This window comes from Hylobates moloch, unplaced genomic scaffold, assembly GCF_009828535.3.
Source record: "Hylobates moloch isolate HMO894 unplaced genomic scaffold, HMol_V3 SCAFFOLD_4, whole genome shotgun sequence".
Classification (NCBI taxonomy): domain Eukaryota; kingdom Metazoa; phylum Chordata; class Mammalia; order Primates; family Hylobatidae; genus Hylobates; species Hylobates moloch.
Genome location: NW_026652279.1, coordinates 31,138,326 through 31,158,448, shown reverse-complemented (window position 1 = coordinate 31,158,448; position 20,123 = coordinate 31,138,326). Strand labels below are relative to the sequence as shown.

At 40.7% G+C, this 20,123-nt stretch overlaps 2 protein-coding genes across 5 annotated transcripts in view; one reads left to right on the top strand and one right to left on the bottom strand.

Annotated features, from left to right (window-relative positions):
- Positions 1-10,503, bottom strand: part of LSM3 (LSM3 homolog, U6 small nuclear RNA and mRNA degradation associated) — a 51,968-nt gene extending 41,465 nt beyond the window's left edge. For 2 of the 3 annotated variants that reach the window (XM_032149790.3, XM_032149792.2), the window contains exons 1-3: positions 10,339-10,503; positions 7,583-7,693; positions 5,198-5,293 (exon numbers count right to left, since the gene is read on the bottom strand). In XM_032149790.3, coding sequence (XP_032005681.1) covers positions 5,198-5,293; positions 7,583-7,693; positions 10,339-10,359 — 228 coding nt within the window. In that variant the 5' untranslated portion in view covers positions 10,360-10,503. The remainder of the gene's footprint in view (positions 1-5,197; positions 5,294-7,582; positions 7,694-10,338) is intronic. The other variant, XM_058437303.1, reaches the window with a different exon arrangement.
- A 67-nt stretch (positions 10,504-10,570) lies between these two features.
- The window catches only part of XPC (XPC complex subunit, DNA damage recognition and repair factor), a 33,694-nt gene continuing 24,141 nt past the window's right edge, over positions 10,571-20,123 (top strand). For both annotated transcript variants that reach the window (XM_032149787.2, XM_032149788.2), the window contains exons 1-3: positions 10,571-10,751; positions 16,151-16,346; positions 18,640-18,752. In XM_032149787.2, the coding sequence (XP_032005678.1) occupies positions 10,649-10,751; positions 16,151-16,346; positions 18,640-18,752 (412 nt within the window). In that variant the 5' untranslated portion in view covers positions 10,571-10,648. The remainder of the gene's footprint in view (positions 10,752-16,150; positions 16,347-18,639; positions 18,753-20,123) is intronic.

Below are 20,123 nucleotides of genomic sequence, written 5' to 3'. Positions count from 1 at the left end.
ATGAGATACCATCTCATGCCAGTTAGAATGGTGATCATTAAAAAGACAGGAAACAACAGATGCTGGAGAGGTTGTGGAAAAACTGGAATGCTTTTACACTGTTGGTGGGAGTGTAAATTAGTTCAACCATTGTGGAAGACAGTGTGGTGATTCCTCAAGGATCTAGAACTGGAAATACTACTTGACCCAGGAATCCCATTACTGGGCATATACCCAAAGGATTATAAATCATGCTACTATAAAGACACATACATATGTATGTTTATTGCGGCACTATTCACAATGGCAAAGACTTGGAACCAACCCAAATGTCCATCAATGACAGACTGGATTAAGACAATGTGGCACATATACACCATGGAATACTGTGCAGCTATAAAAAAGGAGGAGTTCATGTCCTTTGCAGGGACATGGATGAAGCTGGAAACCATCATTCTCAGCAAAATATCACAAGATCAGAAAACCAAACACCCCATGTTCTCACTTATAAGTGGGAGTTGAACAATGAGAACACATGGACACAGGGAGGGGAACATCACACACCAGAGCCTGTCGGGGGCTAGGAGGCTAGGGGAGGGATAACGTTAGGAGAAATACTTAATGTAGGTGACAGGTTGATGGGTGCAGCAAACCACCAGGGCACGTGTATACCTAGGTAACAAAACTGCACGTTATGCACATGTAATCCAGAACTTAAAGTATAATTTAAAAAAAAAAGATAAAGATAAAATTATTTACAGCAGAATAGGTTTTACTAGCAAAATATTGGAAATGACTATCTGTCCATCAACAGGAAAATAGTTAAATTATGGTACATCTATACAATGAAGTACCATAAAGCCAAAAATGAAAGCATAAGGAAGCTATATATGAAAGGGAAAGAGCACTGTGATAAAAAAAAAAAACAGGGGAAGGGAGAATAATTAACATTCATTAGCATATGCATAAAGACACGAGAAGATTCTCAAGAAACCAGTAATAGTGCTTATGTCTGGGGGTGGGGTGTAAAGATGATGAACAGAGGCTGGAGTGGAAGACATTTTACTATACTGTGTTCCTTTCTGCATTTTGTAATTTTAAGACTGTGTGAGTCTAGTATCTATTCAAAAAGTTAAATTAAAATGGAAGCAATTTAAAATGAGTAAGAAAAGAAATATGTGTTAAGTACTATATGGTGACATGGGCCATATGGTCTCAGCATGGACTATAAAGAGTTAGTTCTGTATGAGGGAGCAGGTCTAGAGCTGCTCTAATACGAGTGCCACTAGTCACACGTGGCTCATTAAATTAAAATTAAATAAAATTAAATGTTCAGTTCCTTGTTACACCAGCATCCATTTCAAGTGCCGAATAGCCACACGTGGCTCATAGCTCCTGTAATGACAGCATAGATAGAAATTTTTACTACTGCGGACAGTTCTATTATTACAGTGCTAATCTACAGAAAGGTCTAGAAGAGCCATCTGATGCTGTAGAAGGCCTCCAGGCAAGCAGAGGGAGCAGAGGGCTTAGTTACAAAAGGGCACAACGTCCCCAAAAGAAACTGTCTGGTGAGCCAAACTACGAGGTGTTTGGTGAAGGAGGGTAGTACACATGATGGACAGTCGAAAAAGTAGGCTGGGTCAAATAACACAAACTGTTCACAATCTGTAAAATGGAAACTCCAATTATGGAGGACAAGAATCAGAAGAGTAAGACTGACTGCTTTCCATCTTCCCATTTATAAGTCAGCAGTCAAATTAATTATTTAGAAGTCAATTATGTAAGTTACAGGGGGAAAAAAAAAACCAACAACCCGATGGTTTATGGGTCCCCCATACTGTTTTGGTGGTAACGTTGATGTTCATTAGTTATTTCAATAGATGAGAGAGAGAGCAAAATGTAAAATGGGTCAAGGTAAGAAACCATTTAGTCTGGTTTCCCATCTTGGAGAGGAGTAACGAGCGCACAGGAGAGTGAAGTAGTTGTTCTCCATGGCACTGAACCAGATGCAGACACTCTCCATAATATCACTGTCTTTCCTTTCTATGTTTATAGTTAATACACATTTACACACTAAAGTATTCTCAGTCATCCAAAGATTCAATTTTAAATGTTTTACCCAATACATCATGGCAATGTGAAAAAGAACTCATTAACTAAACAGACTTTGCTTACTGTTCTGCAGCTGCAACTCTAGGCGCAAGAGAGGCCACATGCACGCAGCATGCAGCGTTCAGGAGCTAACCAGCCCCAGTAGCCTTTCAAGGCAGCAATTAATCTTAATGGAGGTCAGTAACTACTGAGACTCTGTTATAGACACTCCACCCAGAGAAATGCACCCATGCACAGACACATAGCACCTTCAAACAGTTTCAGGAGGAACCGCACTTGGAGCAGACTACTAGGGATGACAGAGGTGGACCCTACTGTTAGTTCACTGTAAACATGGAGTAAGTGGCAGTGTTCCCCTTTCTGTAATAGACACCACAGCTGAAGAGTCATTTCTGTCACAAGCAGAATTCAAGACAAGAGCATCAAAATGTTTATGAAGAGTCTACTCTCATGGTAAAATTCTTATGGTAATAATGTTACATGAATAAACAGAATATTAAAGCCACATATTCCATATTTTATCACATTTAAGATATCATTTGTAAGCTTAGTTGAGCTAAAAAAGGATAAATTTTGCCAATTAAACTATGACACAATTCTTTTTTTATCACATCACCTGTAAGATGCAATCAGATTTTTGAGATGCTAAAATTTAAGAAAAAGTGCATCTTAGAATTGGTACTTATGATTGTGTCCATGTTAAGAAAACAATAACCACCACCAAACAACAGTTACTAAATGAAATTCCTAAAGGGGAAAAAAACGCAGATTTTAAAAAATGCTATTCTTTCTTGGAGAAATAAGCCAGCAAAAATACATAAATAAATAAGTAAAAATTAAAAAAAAAGAAAAAAATGTTAAATGTTTACACTTAGAAGGAGAAAGAACACTAGCAAAGGAGTCAGGTGTGGTCAGAGAGAGGAGGAAAGCCAGGATAAAGCAGAACTACAAAATCCAATGAAGGCTAAGAGTTTAACAGTTACAACGTGCCTGTCACTAATCTGAAGGCTTTTCATGCAGCCCTCAATGAATCCTCCACAGTTGTATGAAGTGGGTCCTATTATTATTCCCATTTTACAGACAAGGAAGTATATCCACAGACAGGTTAGGTGAGCTGGCTCAATTAAAAAGGTGGTAAGCAATGGAATCAAGATTTGAATCCATGTAGTCTTGTACTCTGAGCCCACATTTTAACCACTATGCCCTGGCAGGGTCAGAAACTGTCTTCCCAAATCTTAAAAGACCTTTCTGCTACGGCCTGGCACAGTGGCTCACACCTGTAATTCCAGCACTTTGGGAGGCCAGGAGTTTGAGACCAGCCTGGCCAACATGGTGAAACCCGTCTTTACTAAAAACACAAACATTAGCTGGGCGTGGTAGCACATGCCTGTAATCCCAGCTACTTGGGAGGCTGAGGCACGAGAATTGCTTGAACCCGGGAGGCGGAGGCTGCAATGAGCTGAGATCGCCATTGCACTCCAGCCTGGGTGACACAGTGAGACTCTGTCTTAAAAAAAAAAAAAAAAAAAGATCTTTCTGACAAGATCATTGGTGATACTAATAAATGTTTTTTTTTTAAACATTGAACAAATAAAATGAATCTGCATAGCTCAGTGAACTACTATTTTCTAAAGAACCAGTGCCTGATGTAACCAAATCATGCATGAGTAAAAGATCCATTTGAAGTGCAAGGCAGATTAATGAATTTTCACCTAACAAGAGTACGAAAAGTTTACTGTTACCGTTTCAGATTCCAGATGGCAAATAATCTTTGACTGACTACCACTTGTTCAGTTTGGGTGTAGTATCAAAGGTGGAACATCCACAAAACATACTCCTTCCTTTCCAACTACCTATCTGTGTGGTCAGATTTGCTTCAATTACAACAACATCACATGATAGATTTAACGCAGAAAAAAATATGAGAATCTTCTAGCTGTCATCGATTAAGCGGGGCATTAAAGAGATTTGCAAAAATGTAAAACAAAGACATTCCTCATTAAACATTTTGTTTTAGAAAATAGTTATTGTTCATAAAAATGTTACTTACAGTAACACGTGATAGGTGTTTTTTTTGTTGTTTTTTGAGACAGAGTCTTACTCTGTCCCCCAGGAAGGAGTACAGTAGCACTATCTCAGCTTACCGCAACCTCTACCTCCCGGGTTCAAGTGATTCTCCTGCCTCAGCCTCCCGAGTAGCTGGGATTGCAGGTGCCTGCCGCCATGGCCAGCTAATGTTTTGTATTTTTAGTAGAGACAGGGTTTTGCCACGTTGGCCAGGGTGGTCTCGAACTCCTGACCTCAGGTGATCCACCCACTTCAGCCTCCCGAAGTGCTGGGATTACAGGCGTGAGCCACTGCGCCCGGCCTTTTTTTTTTTTTTGAGACAGCGTTTCACTCTTGTTAACCAGGCCAGAGTGCAATGGCACAATCTCAGCTCACTGCAACCTCCGCCTCCAAGGATCAAGCAGTTCTCCTCCCTCAGCCTCCCAAGTAGCTGGGATTATAGGTATACGCCACCACACTCGGCTAATTTTTTGTATTTTTAGTAGAGACGGGGCTTCACCATATTGGTCAGGCTGGTCTCGAACTCCTGACCTCAGGTGATCCACCCGCCTCGGCCTCCCAAAGTGCTAGGATTACAGGTGTGAGCCACGACGTCTGGCCAGGTTTTTTAAATGAATAAATATTTAAAAATTTTTTCAGTTTCAGTTTCTAATAAATTAAGTATTAATAGATCAAATCCATAGAAAATGAAAGAACACTGTCCACTATTAGTTACACACTACTATACACAGCCACCTTGCATTGTTGTATCTCACTGAATCTGGGAACTCTATGAAGTAAGTGGTAGTATTCCTGCTTACCAACGAGAAGTCAGCTAACTTAATTCCCTTGCCCAAGGTAGCCCAAGTAGGAAGTGGTCAAGCCAGCACTGGCAACCAGGTCTGTCAGATGCCAGAACCTTGCTTTTAATTGCTGTGCTCTACTGAGTCCATAAGTAGGTGTCAAAACATGACAGGCTTCCCATAAATATGGGTTAAGCTGTTCGAGAGAGAACAGCTGATATTTGCAAAGCAATGAATAGAATTGTATGACTTACTTTATATATCTCTTCATATGTTTCTTCATCAATTTCTATAGTAGTCACAGTTTCTTCCACATCTCCCAAGATCATATTTAAATGTTGATCATAAGCCTAAAGTGGGAGGGTACAGAACCAAGAAATTTAAAAATCAAATTACAAAAATGATAAAGGCTTAACAATATGCAAATTGCTCAATTACAACTAAGGCATTTGATACTTACACCACAAACTTTTACATGCAAATAAAAAGTAATCCTACTGTACTAATATACTGTTTCTTCACAAGTCATTTCCAATGATTACTTAATTGACCTGATAAAAATATAAAAGTGCTTATATGGCCAAAAATAAATTTACTCCAAATCACTTGAAATTATTTTTAAAGTCTCCACCCCACTTGTTATCTAAGGCAGTCACATCATTTATAGTATTTAATTATGAAAAACAGCAGATTCATCTTCATCATTTATCAATAGACATCCTTCAATTTCACCTATAACAATGTGACAAGAAAAATACAGTAAAGAAGATAAAATCCTTTGTTTACTGGTAAGATAATGGCATTGCAGTCTTCTAAAGTCACACGGTAAACCACACGTCACAGAAAGTAAGTAGAGCAACACCCTGCCCATTTCTAACCTATCCAGAACTTAAATGTGTTTAGTGCCTGTGGGCTCAATCAATAAATGTTGCAGCTAAGATATTCAATCCAAGCTCCAAAGTTCATTCGTTTTACTAAAAGGTGCACTTTCTGGGACCTTGTTCAGAACTCAAGTTTACTTCTAACAACGTGTTACATGGTTCGCCTGCTCACATCAAAATAAAAGTCACTTGTCAGCCATGTGGGGAACTGCTAAGCAGGGCACACTAACAAAAGCAAACATGTATAACTGAGAGGCACAAAACAAACAGAAAGTTGGGGCCATTTAGGATAGGACCATCAAGTTTACACAGGGAACTGAAGAAGCCTCCAAGAGCCACAAACTTAAGTAATTAAACTCAATTCCATTTGTATTTCGAAAGTTACCACTATTCCTTTCCTGGAGTCTCTCTTCCTTTAAGGCCAGCTGTAGATTGTCTCCCTGGGTCCCTATTTCCTTTCCAAGCCCAGAGGTTCTTTATCTTTAGGTTTTGTGAAAGGTAGAACCACAGTACTTAAGAGTGGGGCTCAGGTCAGACAACCTAGATTCAAATTCTGGCTCTCCCTTTACTGTCAAGTGACTGTACCTTTCTGAGCCTGAGCTTCGCCTGAGCTTCCTACACTGCAAAGCAGGAATAATTAGTATGCATCATCATAGGGTTGTTATAAAGATTAAATGAGATATCACACACAAAATGCTTAGAATAATAGTACCTGGTCTATAATTAATGTTCAATAAATGTTAGCTATTTTTAATCACTTTAGGGTAGAGTAGCAACACTAAAAACAACATACTTAGGAAAGTAACAAGTCATTAAGGAGAGGCAAAACCTTCAGGGTACTCTATGAACAAATGGGATTATTTCAAGGGACCAATTCTACAGATATTTTGCAGATACGCACAAAGAAATACATAAAAAAATGCTTACTGCAAGTATTTATGTATTTGTAGCAAGAAAAGAAAAAAAAATCGATCACTATCATATACAGAATCCTAGGTAGTCATTAAAAATAAAGGAAAATTAAATGCACTCATGATCAATAATTTCCAAGAAAGAGTAAGTGAAAAAAAAAAAAGGTGCCGAAAAACATGTATGGCAAGATCCATGTTTTGTAGAGGTAAGGTGTACATAATGCAAGTATGTGCATATGTACATATATGAGTGTATATGTGTAAACATACAGAAAAGGTAACCCAATTTTTAAATTTTATTTTTTGTAGAGACAGGGTCTATGTTGCCCAGGCTGGCAACACAGAGAACTCCTGGCCTCAAGTGATCCTCCTGCCCCCAAGTGATCCTCCTGCCCCAGTCTCCCAAAGTGCTGAGATTACAGGAATGAGCAACTGCACTTGGCCAAGATAATCCAGTTTTTAGTAGTGATTACCAGCAGAGGAAATGGGATTTCACTTTTTACTCTAGATATTTTTGTGCTGTTTAAATTTTCATAATAAAACACATATTTGTGTTTTAAATTTAAAAAACATTTAAGAATGGAGGACAAATAAATATTATTTACAAATAAACAGAAGGGAAAAATGAAGGGAATAAAAATGTTCTATAATAGATGTATTTCTATTAAAAGAAAAAATGTTAAAAATGTGAATACATGCTGCTTTATTTGGCTTATGGAAATATGGGTGACTTTCCACTACCCTCTCTTCCTTCAAAAGACCCTTTCACTCTGGACAGGTTTTACATTTCAAGGGAGTTGGGGTAGGAAGGAATCTGATTTCAAGGCAACTTGATAAATTTACTTACATGTAATCTGCCTCGAAGCTCTCGGTCATTTCTCATTTTCACATAAATTCGCTCATCTAGGCTGAGCCTGATAAGATCCAGGGGCTCCTCTACAGTGTTGGTAGTTTGTTGCTGATAAAAGAAACAGGCTTAGTAATGTAGTACTAGAGTTAGAGTGGTGCTTAAATCACTGCTATGCTGTGTGACCATGGGCAAGTTATTTAACCTTTTTCTGCCTCAGTCTCCTAATCTGTAAAATGGAGATAATAGTGTCTACCTAATACTGTTTTTGTGAGGCTTAAGTGATATATATGAAGGCTTAGAACAGAGCTTTTCACATAATATATGCTATATAAATGTAGGTTAAAACACACATACATAAGAAGGAGTTACACAGCAAAATAATCATGACTATACTTTGTTCCCTCAAAATCCAAACTGCCTGACCCAATTTCAGGGTATAGGGTCTCAGGGACTTTAGCTTTATCTCAAATATTATGTAATCATTGGAAAAACACTCACTTAATGCCTACCATACACTAGTCAGAATGCCAAGTAGAGGTGTAGGTTTATGGGAAGATTATGAATTCAGCACAGGTTGAGTTTAGGCTGCCAACTGGCCAGTAAGATGAATATATTTAGTAGCCAGTATAGAACACTGGTTGAAAGCACTGGCTTAGCCGGGCATGGTGGCACATGCCTGTAGTCCCAGCTACTCCAAGAGCTGAGGTGGGACGATTGCTTGAGCCTGGGAGGTGGAGGTTGCAGTGAGCCAAGATCGTGCCACTGCACTCCAGCTTGGGCAACAGAGTGAGACTGTCTTTAAAATAAAAAAAAAAAAGGAAGCAAGCACTGGCTTTGCAGTCAGGCAGTCCGGGTTCAACTCCTGGCTGTGACCTGACACTTATGAACTGAGATTAAAAATCATGCCATCTGTAATTCTCAGATTCTTCATTTGTAATTGAGAAAGCCACAACCTTCTTTCTGGGTTCTTATGAGGATTAAACTAGTTAATGCACTCGAAACAGTGCCAGGAAAGCAGAAAATATTAATACTTAGAAATGGTTCCTATTGGCCGGGTGTGGTGGCTCACGCTTGAATCCCAGCACTTTGGGAGGCTGAGAAAGGCAGATCACCTGAGGTCAGGAGTTTGAGACCAGCCTGGCCAACATGACGAAACCCTGTCTCTAGTAAAAATACAAAAATTAGCCGGGCGTGGCGGCACACGCCTGTAGTCCCAGCTACTTGGGAGGCTGAGACAGGAGAATCGCTTGAACCCAGGAGGCAGAGGTTGCAGTGAGCTGAGATCGCGCCACTGCACTCCAGCCTGGCAGATAGAGTGAGACTCCATCCAAAAAAGAGAAAAGAATAGAAAAGAAAAGGAAAAGAAAAGATTCCTATTAATATTATATTATTAAAGAACTGCTGGAAACATTGGTTTTAGAGGTCAGGGCTAGGATGACTTGGGGTCACCCACATGGAAGGGATAGTTGCAGCCGCTAAGAGTTAGAAAGATTATTCAAGGAGAGCTTCTTCAGTAAGTACACAAGGCCAGTGGAGGAAGGTAACTGAATTCGTAACAGGATCTGAAGATTCAAAAGGCCTGATGAGAGAAAAAAATAACCTAACTCAACTGGTCCCTACATCCCTCAGTTCAACGGTGTTTGTTAAAGGCTCAGATAACCAACTGTTATATTACAATGATAGAGAAGTCACAATCCCCACCCTCAAGGAGCTCATTCTAATGTGGAGAGGCATACAAATAATTATAATACTGTAAGAATATGCACATGAAAGAGCCCTACTGCTACCTAAGCCTCTGTCTGGGATGCCCACTGTCTGCTCTTTTCATCCTGTAGCTTTAAATATTGGCTTTTCAAAGAGGCTTCCTCTGATCATCTAACTCATTCACTCAAATATTTGTTGAGTGTTTCCAACACTGTTCTAAACCCCAAAGACGAAAGAATGAACAAAACAAAATCCCTGCTCTTATGGCACTTACATTCTAGTGGGGAGAGATACACATTAAACAAAGATGCATACATTTAATATGAAAAAATAACTCTGTATGAAGAAAAATGAGGCAGGGTAAGCAGAGTAGCGGGAGTGCTATTTGGGCAGAAGTCCTCTCTGAAGAGGTCAGAGGTCAGTAGAAAGTTTAAGTTGTGGCATGATCTCCAAAGATATTTGAGGAAGAAAAAGACCAGGTGAAAAAGCTTCTAGGACCATCTGTTATTCTGCATACCAGTTCCTTGTTTCCTTCACAGCACATCACAGTTCCTGTAAGTCTTACATATTTACTTTTATCTGTTCTCGTCGCGAATATAAGCTCCAAGTAATGGCAAGGATCACTTCTATGTCGATGTCAGTGTCCCTGGCCCTTAGAACAGTGTCTAACCATACAAAGCGCAGGCTCACTCTATCTGCTGAATGAGTAAATAATTGTTGCGCTCAGTAATGATAACAACTCCTAACTTTATTATCTGGCTTTCTATTGGAATCCTGACAGCTCCGTGAGGCAGGCAAGGATAATAATCTACAGATTTAAAAAAACGAAGCGAAGAGTGTGAGAATAGTCATCAGGTGGGCTTCTAACAGGAAAAGGTCTCAGGGACTACGGCAAAATTCAGACGGGGGGGTGGGTTACGGAAAGGACGGGGTGGATTAGGCCATGGTGACTTGAAAAGAGGAGGCACGACTGGCCATTTTTCCTGAGTCTGGAAAAAGCAGCCTAGTACAAGAAGCTGCTTCGAGCGACCTCCTTAAAACACACTCACCTGGTCTACGTCGTCCGCCATGTTTCAAACCCTGCGCCCTTTCCCGCCTCTCGCGAGAACACAAGAGCAACACCAATCTCCGGAAACGTGAGGATACAATACACCGGAAATAGAAAACTGTTGTGCTCTTTCCTGCTTCCCGCGGTTTTTTAGTGGCCACGGGTATGGGGTGGAGCTTCCTTTAGGGGCGTGGCTAGGCCTCCAACTAAGAGGCGTGGCCACACGCGCCCGCCTCGGGGCGGGGCCGGCGTTCTAGCGCAACGCGGCGGAGTGCGTCACTCGCGAAGTGGAATTTGCCCAGACAAGCAACATGGCTCGGAAACGCGCTGCCGGCGGGGAGCCGCGGGGACGCGAACCTCGCAGCCAGAAATCCAAGGCCAAGAGCAAGGCCCGGCGTGAGGAGGAGGAGGAGGGTGAGAGCGAGGCCCAGCGGGCTTCGCGGGAGACGCCGCCGGTGGGCGGAGGAGGCCCGGAGGCAGGGCGGGAGTCCAGACGCGGAGGCCTGGTGGAGGTTGCTGCGCGCTTTGCGCGCCGTGGGGGCAGCCCGGCAGGCCGCGGCCGGCCCTCCCCGCTGTCCCCGCGCCTTTGTCCTCCGCACTCAGAGCGGTTTCCCGCGAGCCTCGCCCGACCCAAGCTTCTGCGTAGCTTTTGTCCCCGCTCTCCGTTGTCCAGCGGATAAGATGTTCAGGGTTGAACGCGGAGAAGGCAGTTATTTGTGTCCCAGGAAGACGGACGGACGGACGGACCAGGACGTAGAGTGATGCAGTGTGCTGGCTCACTAATGATAACTTCAGCTGAGTCTCACCCAGAGTTCCACAGTGGGATCCCACCTGACTTCCCCTCATGGGTATTGGATAGGCTTCTTACATTTGTCATGGGCAATGCAGAGCTCATGGTTTTCCCCTTTAAATCTATGCTTTCCTCCGTTTTTCCAGTCTCAATACTTGTTATAAAGCAAAGCCCACCTTTTTCTTATGTCCACACATCCACTCCGTCAGCAAGGCCAGTCAGTTCAGCCTCAGACTGTATTTCAAATTTGTCCACTTCTCTTCATTTCCATGGCCACCAGCCCTTGTCCAAGTCACCATCACCTTTCAGTTGAGTGACTGCAGTTTCCTCTTTACTGGCCTCCCAGCTCTGCATCCAGCAACCCAAATAATCTTAAAAAAAAAAAAAAAAATCATGCCATGCTCCTGCTTTAAACTCCCCTTGGTTTTCCATTGCTCTTAGCTTAAAATCCAGTTGTCTTATCCTGGCCTACAAGATGCTACATGTTTGGCTCTTGCTACCTCTCCTGTTTCTCTTACCACTTGTTTCCTTGCCAGATACCCTCCTTATTGGCCTCCTTTCTCTTCCTCAAATATGCGAAGTTATTTCTTGAGCCTTTTCCTTTGATGTTCCTTCTGCCTAGAGTGATCCCCCCATGACTTTTGCCAGGGCTGATTTCTTCTATCTCTTCAAATCTCAAGTTAGACGTTCCTTGAGCAAACTAAGGTGGTCCTTCCCAGATACTCCGCGGATACGAAAACCTGTGATGCTCAAGTACCTTGTATCAAATGGCCTAGTGTTTCCATGTAACCTATGCACATCCTCCGACATACTTTAAATCATCTCTAGATCACTAATAATACCTAATACAATGTAGATGCTGTGGAAATAGTTGTCATGCTGTATTTTTAAAATTTGTATTTTTTTTCCCGAAATATTTGTGGTTGGTTGAATCTGTGGATGCGGGGCCCGTGGATTGATAGGGCTAAGTGCTAAATAAATATTTTATTTATTTTTTATTTTTTTCGAGACAGTGTCTCACTCTGTCGCTGAGGCTGGAATGCAGTGGCGTGACCTCTGCCTCCCAGGTTCAAGCGATTCTCCTGCCTCAGCCTCCCAAGTAGCTAGTAGTACAGGTGCCTGCCACCACCATGCCTGGCTAATTTTTGTATTTTAGTATAGATGGGGTTTCGCCGTGTTGGCCAGGCTGGTCTCAAACTCCTGACCTCAGGTGGGCCTCCCGAAGTGTTGGGATTACAGGCGTGAGCCACTGTGCCCGGCTGGTAAATATTTTAAATAATTGCAAAATGCAGGCTGTAGAAGGAATTTCTGGGTCTCCTGCAATAACTGGGTAGAAGATTAGACTAGGTAACCGGCAAAGGCTATCACACTAGATTCTGTTTCTATACCAATTATAAGTTCATCATCCATTAGGAAATAGTGAAATGGTAATAATTCCTAAACTTAGGAGGCGATTTACCTCATATGTAATATTATGAGTTTCCATTTTATTCATTCATTTACTCATTCATTCAAATAACATCTTTTGAGTACTATGTGCTGTACATGAATGAGGTGACATGAGAGATAAACATATCTTGGAGGATCATAGAGTAGTGTTGACATGACATTTACATGTAAAACATTCAAGGCAGAGTGTGCTAAATATTGTGGAAGAAGGTACAAGGCTTTGTAGCTTCCAAAGGATTAATCAAGTTTGACTGGCGTGATCGGGGAACGCTCTCTGAAGTAGTTTGGTCTGTGATTTAAAGGATGGTTGCTATTTTAGCAAGGGGTCACAAAAAGGGGCTGGTATTCTAGTCAGAATGTAATTTGGATATATGGCAATTAAAAATTAAAGGTTTTAATCTGATGGAAATACTACCTGCATTCTTCCCAGCTCAACACTTCACCTCGGTTCCAGCTTGGTAGAGCTTCAATTCTTAGTTTTATGCACTTGGGTGAATTATTTTGGACAAATGTTTTAGCCCTTCTGAATTTCCTCTATGAAATGTAATAACTGCCTTGCAGGGTGGCTGTGAGTTTTCAGTGGGATAGCATATAAAGCCAAGAGCTTTAGCTTTACCCATGTTAGGTAATTAGTTGGGCTAGCTGGTGTCATTCAGCCTAAACGGAGGTAAGGATGCACCCAAGTTTACTTTGCTAGCCAGAGGAGCTTGCAGTCAGTTCCCAAGGCAGCTTCCAGGATCTGCAGAGTTACAACCTTTGTTGTGGTTTGGTGGTTTTGTGGGGAAGCATAGACTTAGCAAGTGTGGTTTGGGCTGCAGATGACAATAATTTGGTGACTATCAGTGTAGTTTCTAACACTGTAATAGTGTAGGTTTTAATAGCACCCCTGTACATGCAAATGAAGGTGATACTTGACTGCTTTTGACAAATAGGAGAAAAGAAAACAGGCTTTCACATGATTTCCTTTGTGTTACTAAAGCACCTCTGGTTTCTTTTCTTTTCTTCTCTATGTTAACACCTTCAGTGATATCCAGTAATTCCTTCAACAGCTGTTTATTGAGTGCCTACTATTTTCAGGCACTGTTCCAGGTACTAGGATAATAGTAGTGAACAAGACAGATGAGGCACCTGCTCTCATGATTATAATCTGGGGGGGAGGGGTAGGTAGAACAGATAACAAGTTAAAAAAAAAACGGATTCACATGATGATAAGAGCTATCACCCTGTGCTAAGACTGCTGTGATGAAACTTATTTGGGTACATAGCAGAAAATGCTTCTATAGATGGAAAGAAAAACCCTCAAACTTATATGGGGCTGGGGAAGAGGCAGCTAAATGGGAATCAGTGTCAGGGAAGGCCTTTGTAAGGAGGTGGCATTTTGAGGTATTTAGTGTAATTTTGAGCCATTCATAGGAAGTTCTGGGGAAAAGAGTTCTAGGCAGAGAGAACAGTGTGTTTAAACACTCTTAGGAGGGAATGAACTTGGCCAGTGGGCTGGACACAGTGAGTGAGGGGCTGGGTAGGAGAAGTGAGCAAGGGCCTGAGCTTGGATACCAAGCTAAGGAGTTGGAATTTTATTTTGAGTGCTACAAGTTGCTGCTGGAAGGTTTACTCCGGTGTTCTTATTAAATCCCAGTAGACGGGCAAGCAGACCACAGTGGTAATTCCTGCCCTACTGAAAGAACGCTGAACTCAAGGAGGCTAGTTAGGCGTATTAGATAACTCAAGATTTTGGAGAGTCCTGGAAAAGAGTCTCTAGATGCTTAGGGACCAAAAAATAGCAAAGAACAGAAAGTCACCCATATTTCTGCCATCCAGAAATAGCCACCATGAAATAGTGGTCTGTTTCCTTCTAGTCTGTTTTTTACATAGCAGAAAGCATACTGTAAAATCAACTTTGCATGATTAACATTACATCATATATCGTTTTTCTTTATCTTAAAGGATGACTCAATTATATTTTGTTGTGTGGCTCTGCCATAAGTTACTTAACAATTATCTCATGGTTGGACATTCAGATTATTGTTAGATGCTTTTGAATACTATGAACATCCTTTTGATTCAGTTTTTGTGTTTCCTTTTTCCCCCTTTCCCTTTTAACTCCTCTACCTTTCTCTTTAAACAGAAATAAAAGCTGTGCTTTTTAACCAACTAGAAAAGTTTGTGATGCCTCTGAAGTATCCTCCTACGTGCATTTTTTTAGATTAGTAGAAATTGAAGTGTTTAGCATCTTTGCCTATTATTAGAGGGCTAAGATCCAGAAATCTTGATTTTAGGGGCACCCTCCTCAAACTGTCAAATCTTAAGCTTTATGCAGCCTCTGGCCTTGGAATAGGCAATCTGTTCTCAGATTTGAAAAAATTAATTTTGAAATAATTTGTACTTCAAAATTTTTCCTTATTTTTTGGTTTCCATTACAATGTTTAAAAATGGGAATGCATAAATTCCTTTTTTATAAAACATTTAAAGAAACAACGGAATCAGTGATTTATCTAGCATTAAAATAAATGCTCCTTTGATATGAATTTTATGAACATTTAATCATGATTTCATTTAGATCAGAAGGGAGAGTCTTTTTTCCCTCATGCAAAAGTATATTCTTGTGGAATATAAATACCTATCCAGAGAGTCAGCAAGACAAACAATGAAAAGACTGAATTATTAAATAATTTTATATTTTAGGTTAATATTACAATCTCTTTTGAAACCTCAATAAAAGGTAGAATATTTCTATTTTCTAAAATTAATTGAAGCAGAGTCATGCAAAGACAAAAGATTTATTTCAGATTCAAGATAATTTGTGTGAATATGTTTGCAAAATAGAAAACTATCCTTCCCTGCTATATTATTTATTAAAACTAATCTATTAATATAATTATTATATATAAATAAACCATGATTTTAGATACCCCAATTTGACTAAAACCAGCAGCTTATGCATTTTTTATTTCCCTTTAACAAAAAAATAATTATTTTAAGAAAATACTTTTGAATTATTGCTCTCTTTTTCCAAGTGTAAGTTTGCTGAGGTGGTTGGTATATGAGTGCCATTTGGGTTACATTGGAAAGGTTTCAGAGCAGTATGTGTTTTGAGCAGTTTGGTCTTGAAGGTTGGCAGAAATGTAGATTAATAGGAATGATGTTGTGGTAAAACTTCGACATGTTTATGTACTTAACATTTTACTTGAGAGGAGTATATTATTCCTAAGACAAACAATTAGTTTTGGCAGATAATAAATAGGGTGCTAATTAATGGGTGTTGTATTTTCCTGGCAGGAGGTTAGCTGACATTTAAGATCTGGAAGTTAGGTTTTATTTGAGTCCTATGGTATTTTCTCTAGTTATAGGAGAAGTAAAGTGCTGATAAAGGAAGATGGTTTTTGCTGTGAATATAGACTAGCCACAGGTGGGAAGAAGCTGAGAGCTGGTTGCTGACCAGACAGGGGATTGTGAACCGGTGATGGAGATGGGGTTTGGAGACAGGTCATAGAGCCGTTTTATGCCCCTGCCCATAAGCTGCACTGCCTCCACCTTTCCTTCCACCTCTCACCTCATGTTCTGTGTGGTCACCTAGATGCCTTTGAAGATGAGAAACCCCCAAAGAAGAGCCTTCTCTCCAAAGTTTCACAAGGAAAGAGGAAAAGAGGCTGCAGTCATCCTGGGGGTTCAGCAGATGGTCCAGCAAAAAAGAAAGTGGCCAAGGTGACTGTTAAATCTGAAAACCTCAAGGTTATAAAGGATGAAGCCCTCAGCGATGGGGATGACCTCAGGTGAGATGCCTGCAAAGCTTTGTCTCGGGTCTCGATTTTTCTCATCAGAGAATTGTGAATAATGAAAACCTCTATTCTTACTTGTCACTGGGGTCCATGGAAGATTGGATCTTTAAACTCTTCTAGGTACAACTCAGACCAGTAAGAGCTGGCAACTTTTCGGATAAGAACAGTGACAGCGTGCAGAAAGTGATTTATTCATGCTTCTACAGCTGGACAGTGGCAAAAGCAGGAGAACCCAGGTCTTCTGACTCCTGGTCCAGTGCTCTTTCTACTACACAAAAATATTAGATATATACAAAATATTACCATTCCAGCTTTATCTCATACTACTGTCCTCAAGCATGCTCTTCTCCGGCCCACCTGAGCTTCTCATCATTCAGTGAACACATTCTCGTACTTTCTACACCTGCATTGTGCTCATGGTATTCCCTCTACCTGGAGTGCTTGCTGGCTTCCATCTTGAAGATGCAGATCCGAAACCACCTACTCCAGAGGCTTCACTGATTCTTCCCCCTTCTCTCCTCTGATTTCCTGTAGCGCTTCTAGGGAGTGTGATATGTCTGCCAGTTATAGTTACCATGCCACATACCCAGGCTTACTACCCTGTGACCTCTCAGAGGGCTGGAACCATGTGGGATTCATTTTCATATGCCCTGTAGCATCGATTGCAGGGCCTTTTATTTGGCAGAAACTGAACAAGTATTTTTGCAATGAATGAGCATTTATATTAATATGTTGTGAACAATGATTATGAGCCCAGGGAACACTTGATTTTCTGCCTCCTAAGAAAGTTGAGGGGTGGGGAGAAGAGGAAGAACAGAGGGATAGTGTTTCATTTGCTTCATAAACAAATCCTCACTGCCAGTATCAGCTTTTCCAGCAGCCTCTAGTCCTGGCATGGAAGAGTAGTCCAGTAGAGGGCACAGGAAGGGACACGAGACAGCATGATGATTTTCTGCCATGGTTCATCTCTTCTCCTTTTCTCTAGACTTCCCTTCCCTTCCCGTCCCCGTCCCGGTCCCGTCCTTAATGGAGGCTCGCTCTGTTGCCCAGGCTGGAGTCTAGTGATGCAATCTTGGCTCACTGCAACCTCCGCCTCCCAGGTTCAAGTGAGCCTCCTGAGTAGCTGGAACTATAGGCGCCCACCACCACGCCCAGCTAATTTTTGTATTTTTAGTAGAGACGGGGTTCCACCATGTTGGTGTCGAACTCCTGACCTCAGGTGATCTGCCCAGCTCAGCCTCCCAAAGTGCTGGGCTTACAGGCGTGAGCCACTGCGCCTGGCCTTCCCTGGACTTTTCTGAAGAATGCCTCTGAACTTACTGCTTTCCAGTTGCCTCCCCTCACTAGTTGAATTCTCCAGAGACATATACATAGCGATAGGCCACAATACTGCTAAGGAAAGCTCTGGGTCCCCCTTTCCCTCTCCCCTGAGCATTGACTATGGTCATTTCTGCTATGTTCGTTCTAAGGGGAAATTTTTATTGCTGGTGTTTTGAGAGAAAGTGGTACTCTAAAAAAAGAGTGTTTTATTAGAGCTCAAGATTGATGATTGGTTATTTTAAATGTTTATGCCAAAATCCTAGATAATATTCTCACTTGGTACCAAGTGCCAAAGTTGACACAAGTTAAAAGTAACTGGATACTCTAGACACATTTTATATATGAATTTGCAGAAATATATTACATATCAGCAAGTACTTAGCCTTGAGCCATTGTTTAGCCAGCTACTTATCTATGTTATTATCTACTTAGCTAGCTAGCTGTCTATGTCTCTTGTCATTTATGACTCACCTATGTGTAGTCACATCCCTGCTTGAAGTTAGAATGCTATGAACTTCAGTCTCCTTACATCATATTTCTTAAAGATGGAAAAGAAGTCTGAGTAGGCTTATAGTAGGATATGTAAATGTAGATTTTATTCTGTTCTTTCTGGCCTCCAACTGCACATATATCACACAGATATCACAGTTCTGGAAGTCATTATTTTGGAGTCTTCCAACTTTTCCTTGTCATGTCCACTCACAGCTATGTTTTATTTCACACAATCTAGAGTGTAGGTTTTTTGACAGCACATCTGGTATTAATTAGACAGATGATCAGAGCACATCTTGATGAGATTTGGAACACATGTTGATGGAGGAAGTGAGGCTCAGAGCTTACTAATCATCTTTAAATAGTTGCAACAGATTCTCAATAAATAGGAGGGGTTTTAAAAATTCCATTTAGCTTGAATGGAACACTAGGATGTCTGACCTTCTTCATCTTCCTTCCTGTGGTCTTTACACAGGGACTTTCCAAGTGACCTCAAGAAGGCACACCATCCGAAGAGAGGGGCTACCATGAATGAAGACAGCAATGAAGAAGAGGAAGAAAGTGAAAATGATTGGGAAGAGGTTGAAGGTGAAACATCTTTCTTTCTTTTCAGAACTGTTTGGTTCTGTTTATTTTTTTGTTTGATTCTGTTTGGAGTCAAATCACTAATTGCAATTCTTTTGTTTTCTTTTAAGCTAATTAGACCACAGATAAGGTTGTACTAGGGACTTGCTGTGATACATATGGAAAAACTCATGGCCAAATTACCAAAGAAGGCTGTTGACTCTCTTCCTCTGGTGACTGTCAATGGGGTAGATATAAATAGAGAGGCAGCGCTATTTAGGAGAAGGAACACAGGCTTTGAAAGTAGTTAGAACTGGGTTCAGCGCTCAACTTTGCCACTTAGGTAGCAGTGTGAGTGAGTAATTTAATCTTGAGCAAGTAACTTCACCTCTCTAAACTGAGTTTTCTCATTGGTAACACTCTGTAAACACTGAATGTTTAGTGTGAGCCATTGACAGTATAGGCTGTAGGATTATTGTGGGGAAAAGAAAGTTTGCAAATGTAATGGGCCTAATGTGTCATACACTCACAGTAAATACCAGCTAATGTTATCAGTCCTGATTCCTTCTGTCTGGCCTGACTTTTCCTCACCTTTTTGTTTTGAAAGTGTTTAAATTTATAAAAAGAGTGAAAAATGTAATATATGTCCTCTTCACCTAGGTTCATTAACATTTTGCCACATTGAATGTATGTTTCTCTCTGTAAATATTCATTGTGGAACCATTTGAAAATAAGTTGTAGATATTCTGATATTCCACTGCTGAATACTTCAGCATGCATTTCCTAATAGACATTCTCCTGCATGACAAAATGACCTCATCACACCTAAGAAAATGAAAAATAAGTCCCCAATTGTTATAAAAGCATCCTTTATGACTGTTTCTTTTTGCACACAAAGATCCAACCAAGCCTTGTATTTGGTCTTTATGTCACTTTACTCTCTTAATATAATACAGCAGTAGTTCCCACCCACCACCTTGTTTTGCTTTTCATAGCACTGCCTTTTTTGAAGGGTCCTAGTCTTTTGTTTTGTAGACTGTCTCATGTTCTGGTTTTGTCTGATAAACAGCCACACATCTCATGGTGTTGTTAAACTTGTTTCAATATCCCCTGTATTTCTTGTAAACTAAGTCCAAAGATGTGATTTAATTTTGATTAAACTTTTATTTTTTTTCCAAGAATCCTTTTTAGATGATGCTTTAAACCTCATCTTGCATTGATTAAGCCACCTGTAATGTCAGGTTGTTCCTCTTCTAGTCATGCTACCTTTAAGCTAGCTGTACTACCATGTCCTTTTGACATGGCCTCATTAGTCTTTGAGAACATTTTTGTTCAGCTTATACATTTCTTACTGTAGACTTGAAACCAGCCTTTTTTTCTTCAAGAAGCTGTGGT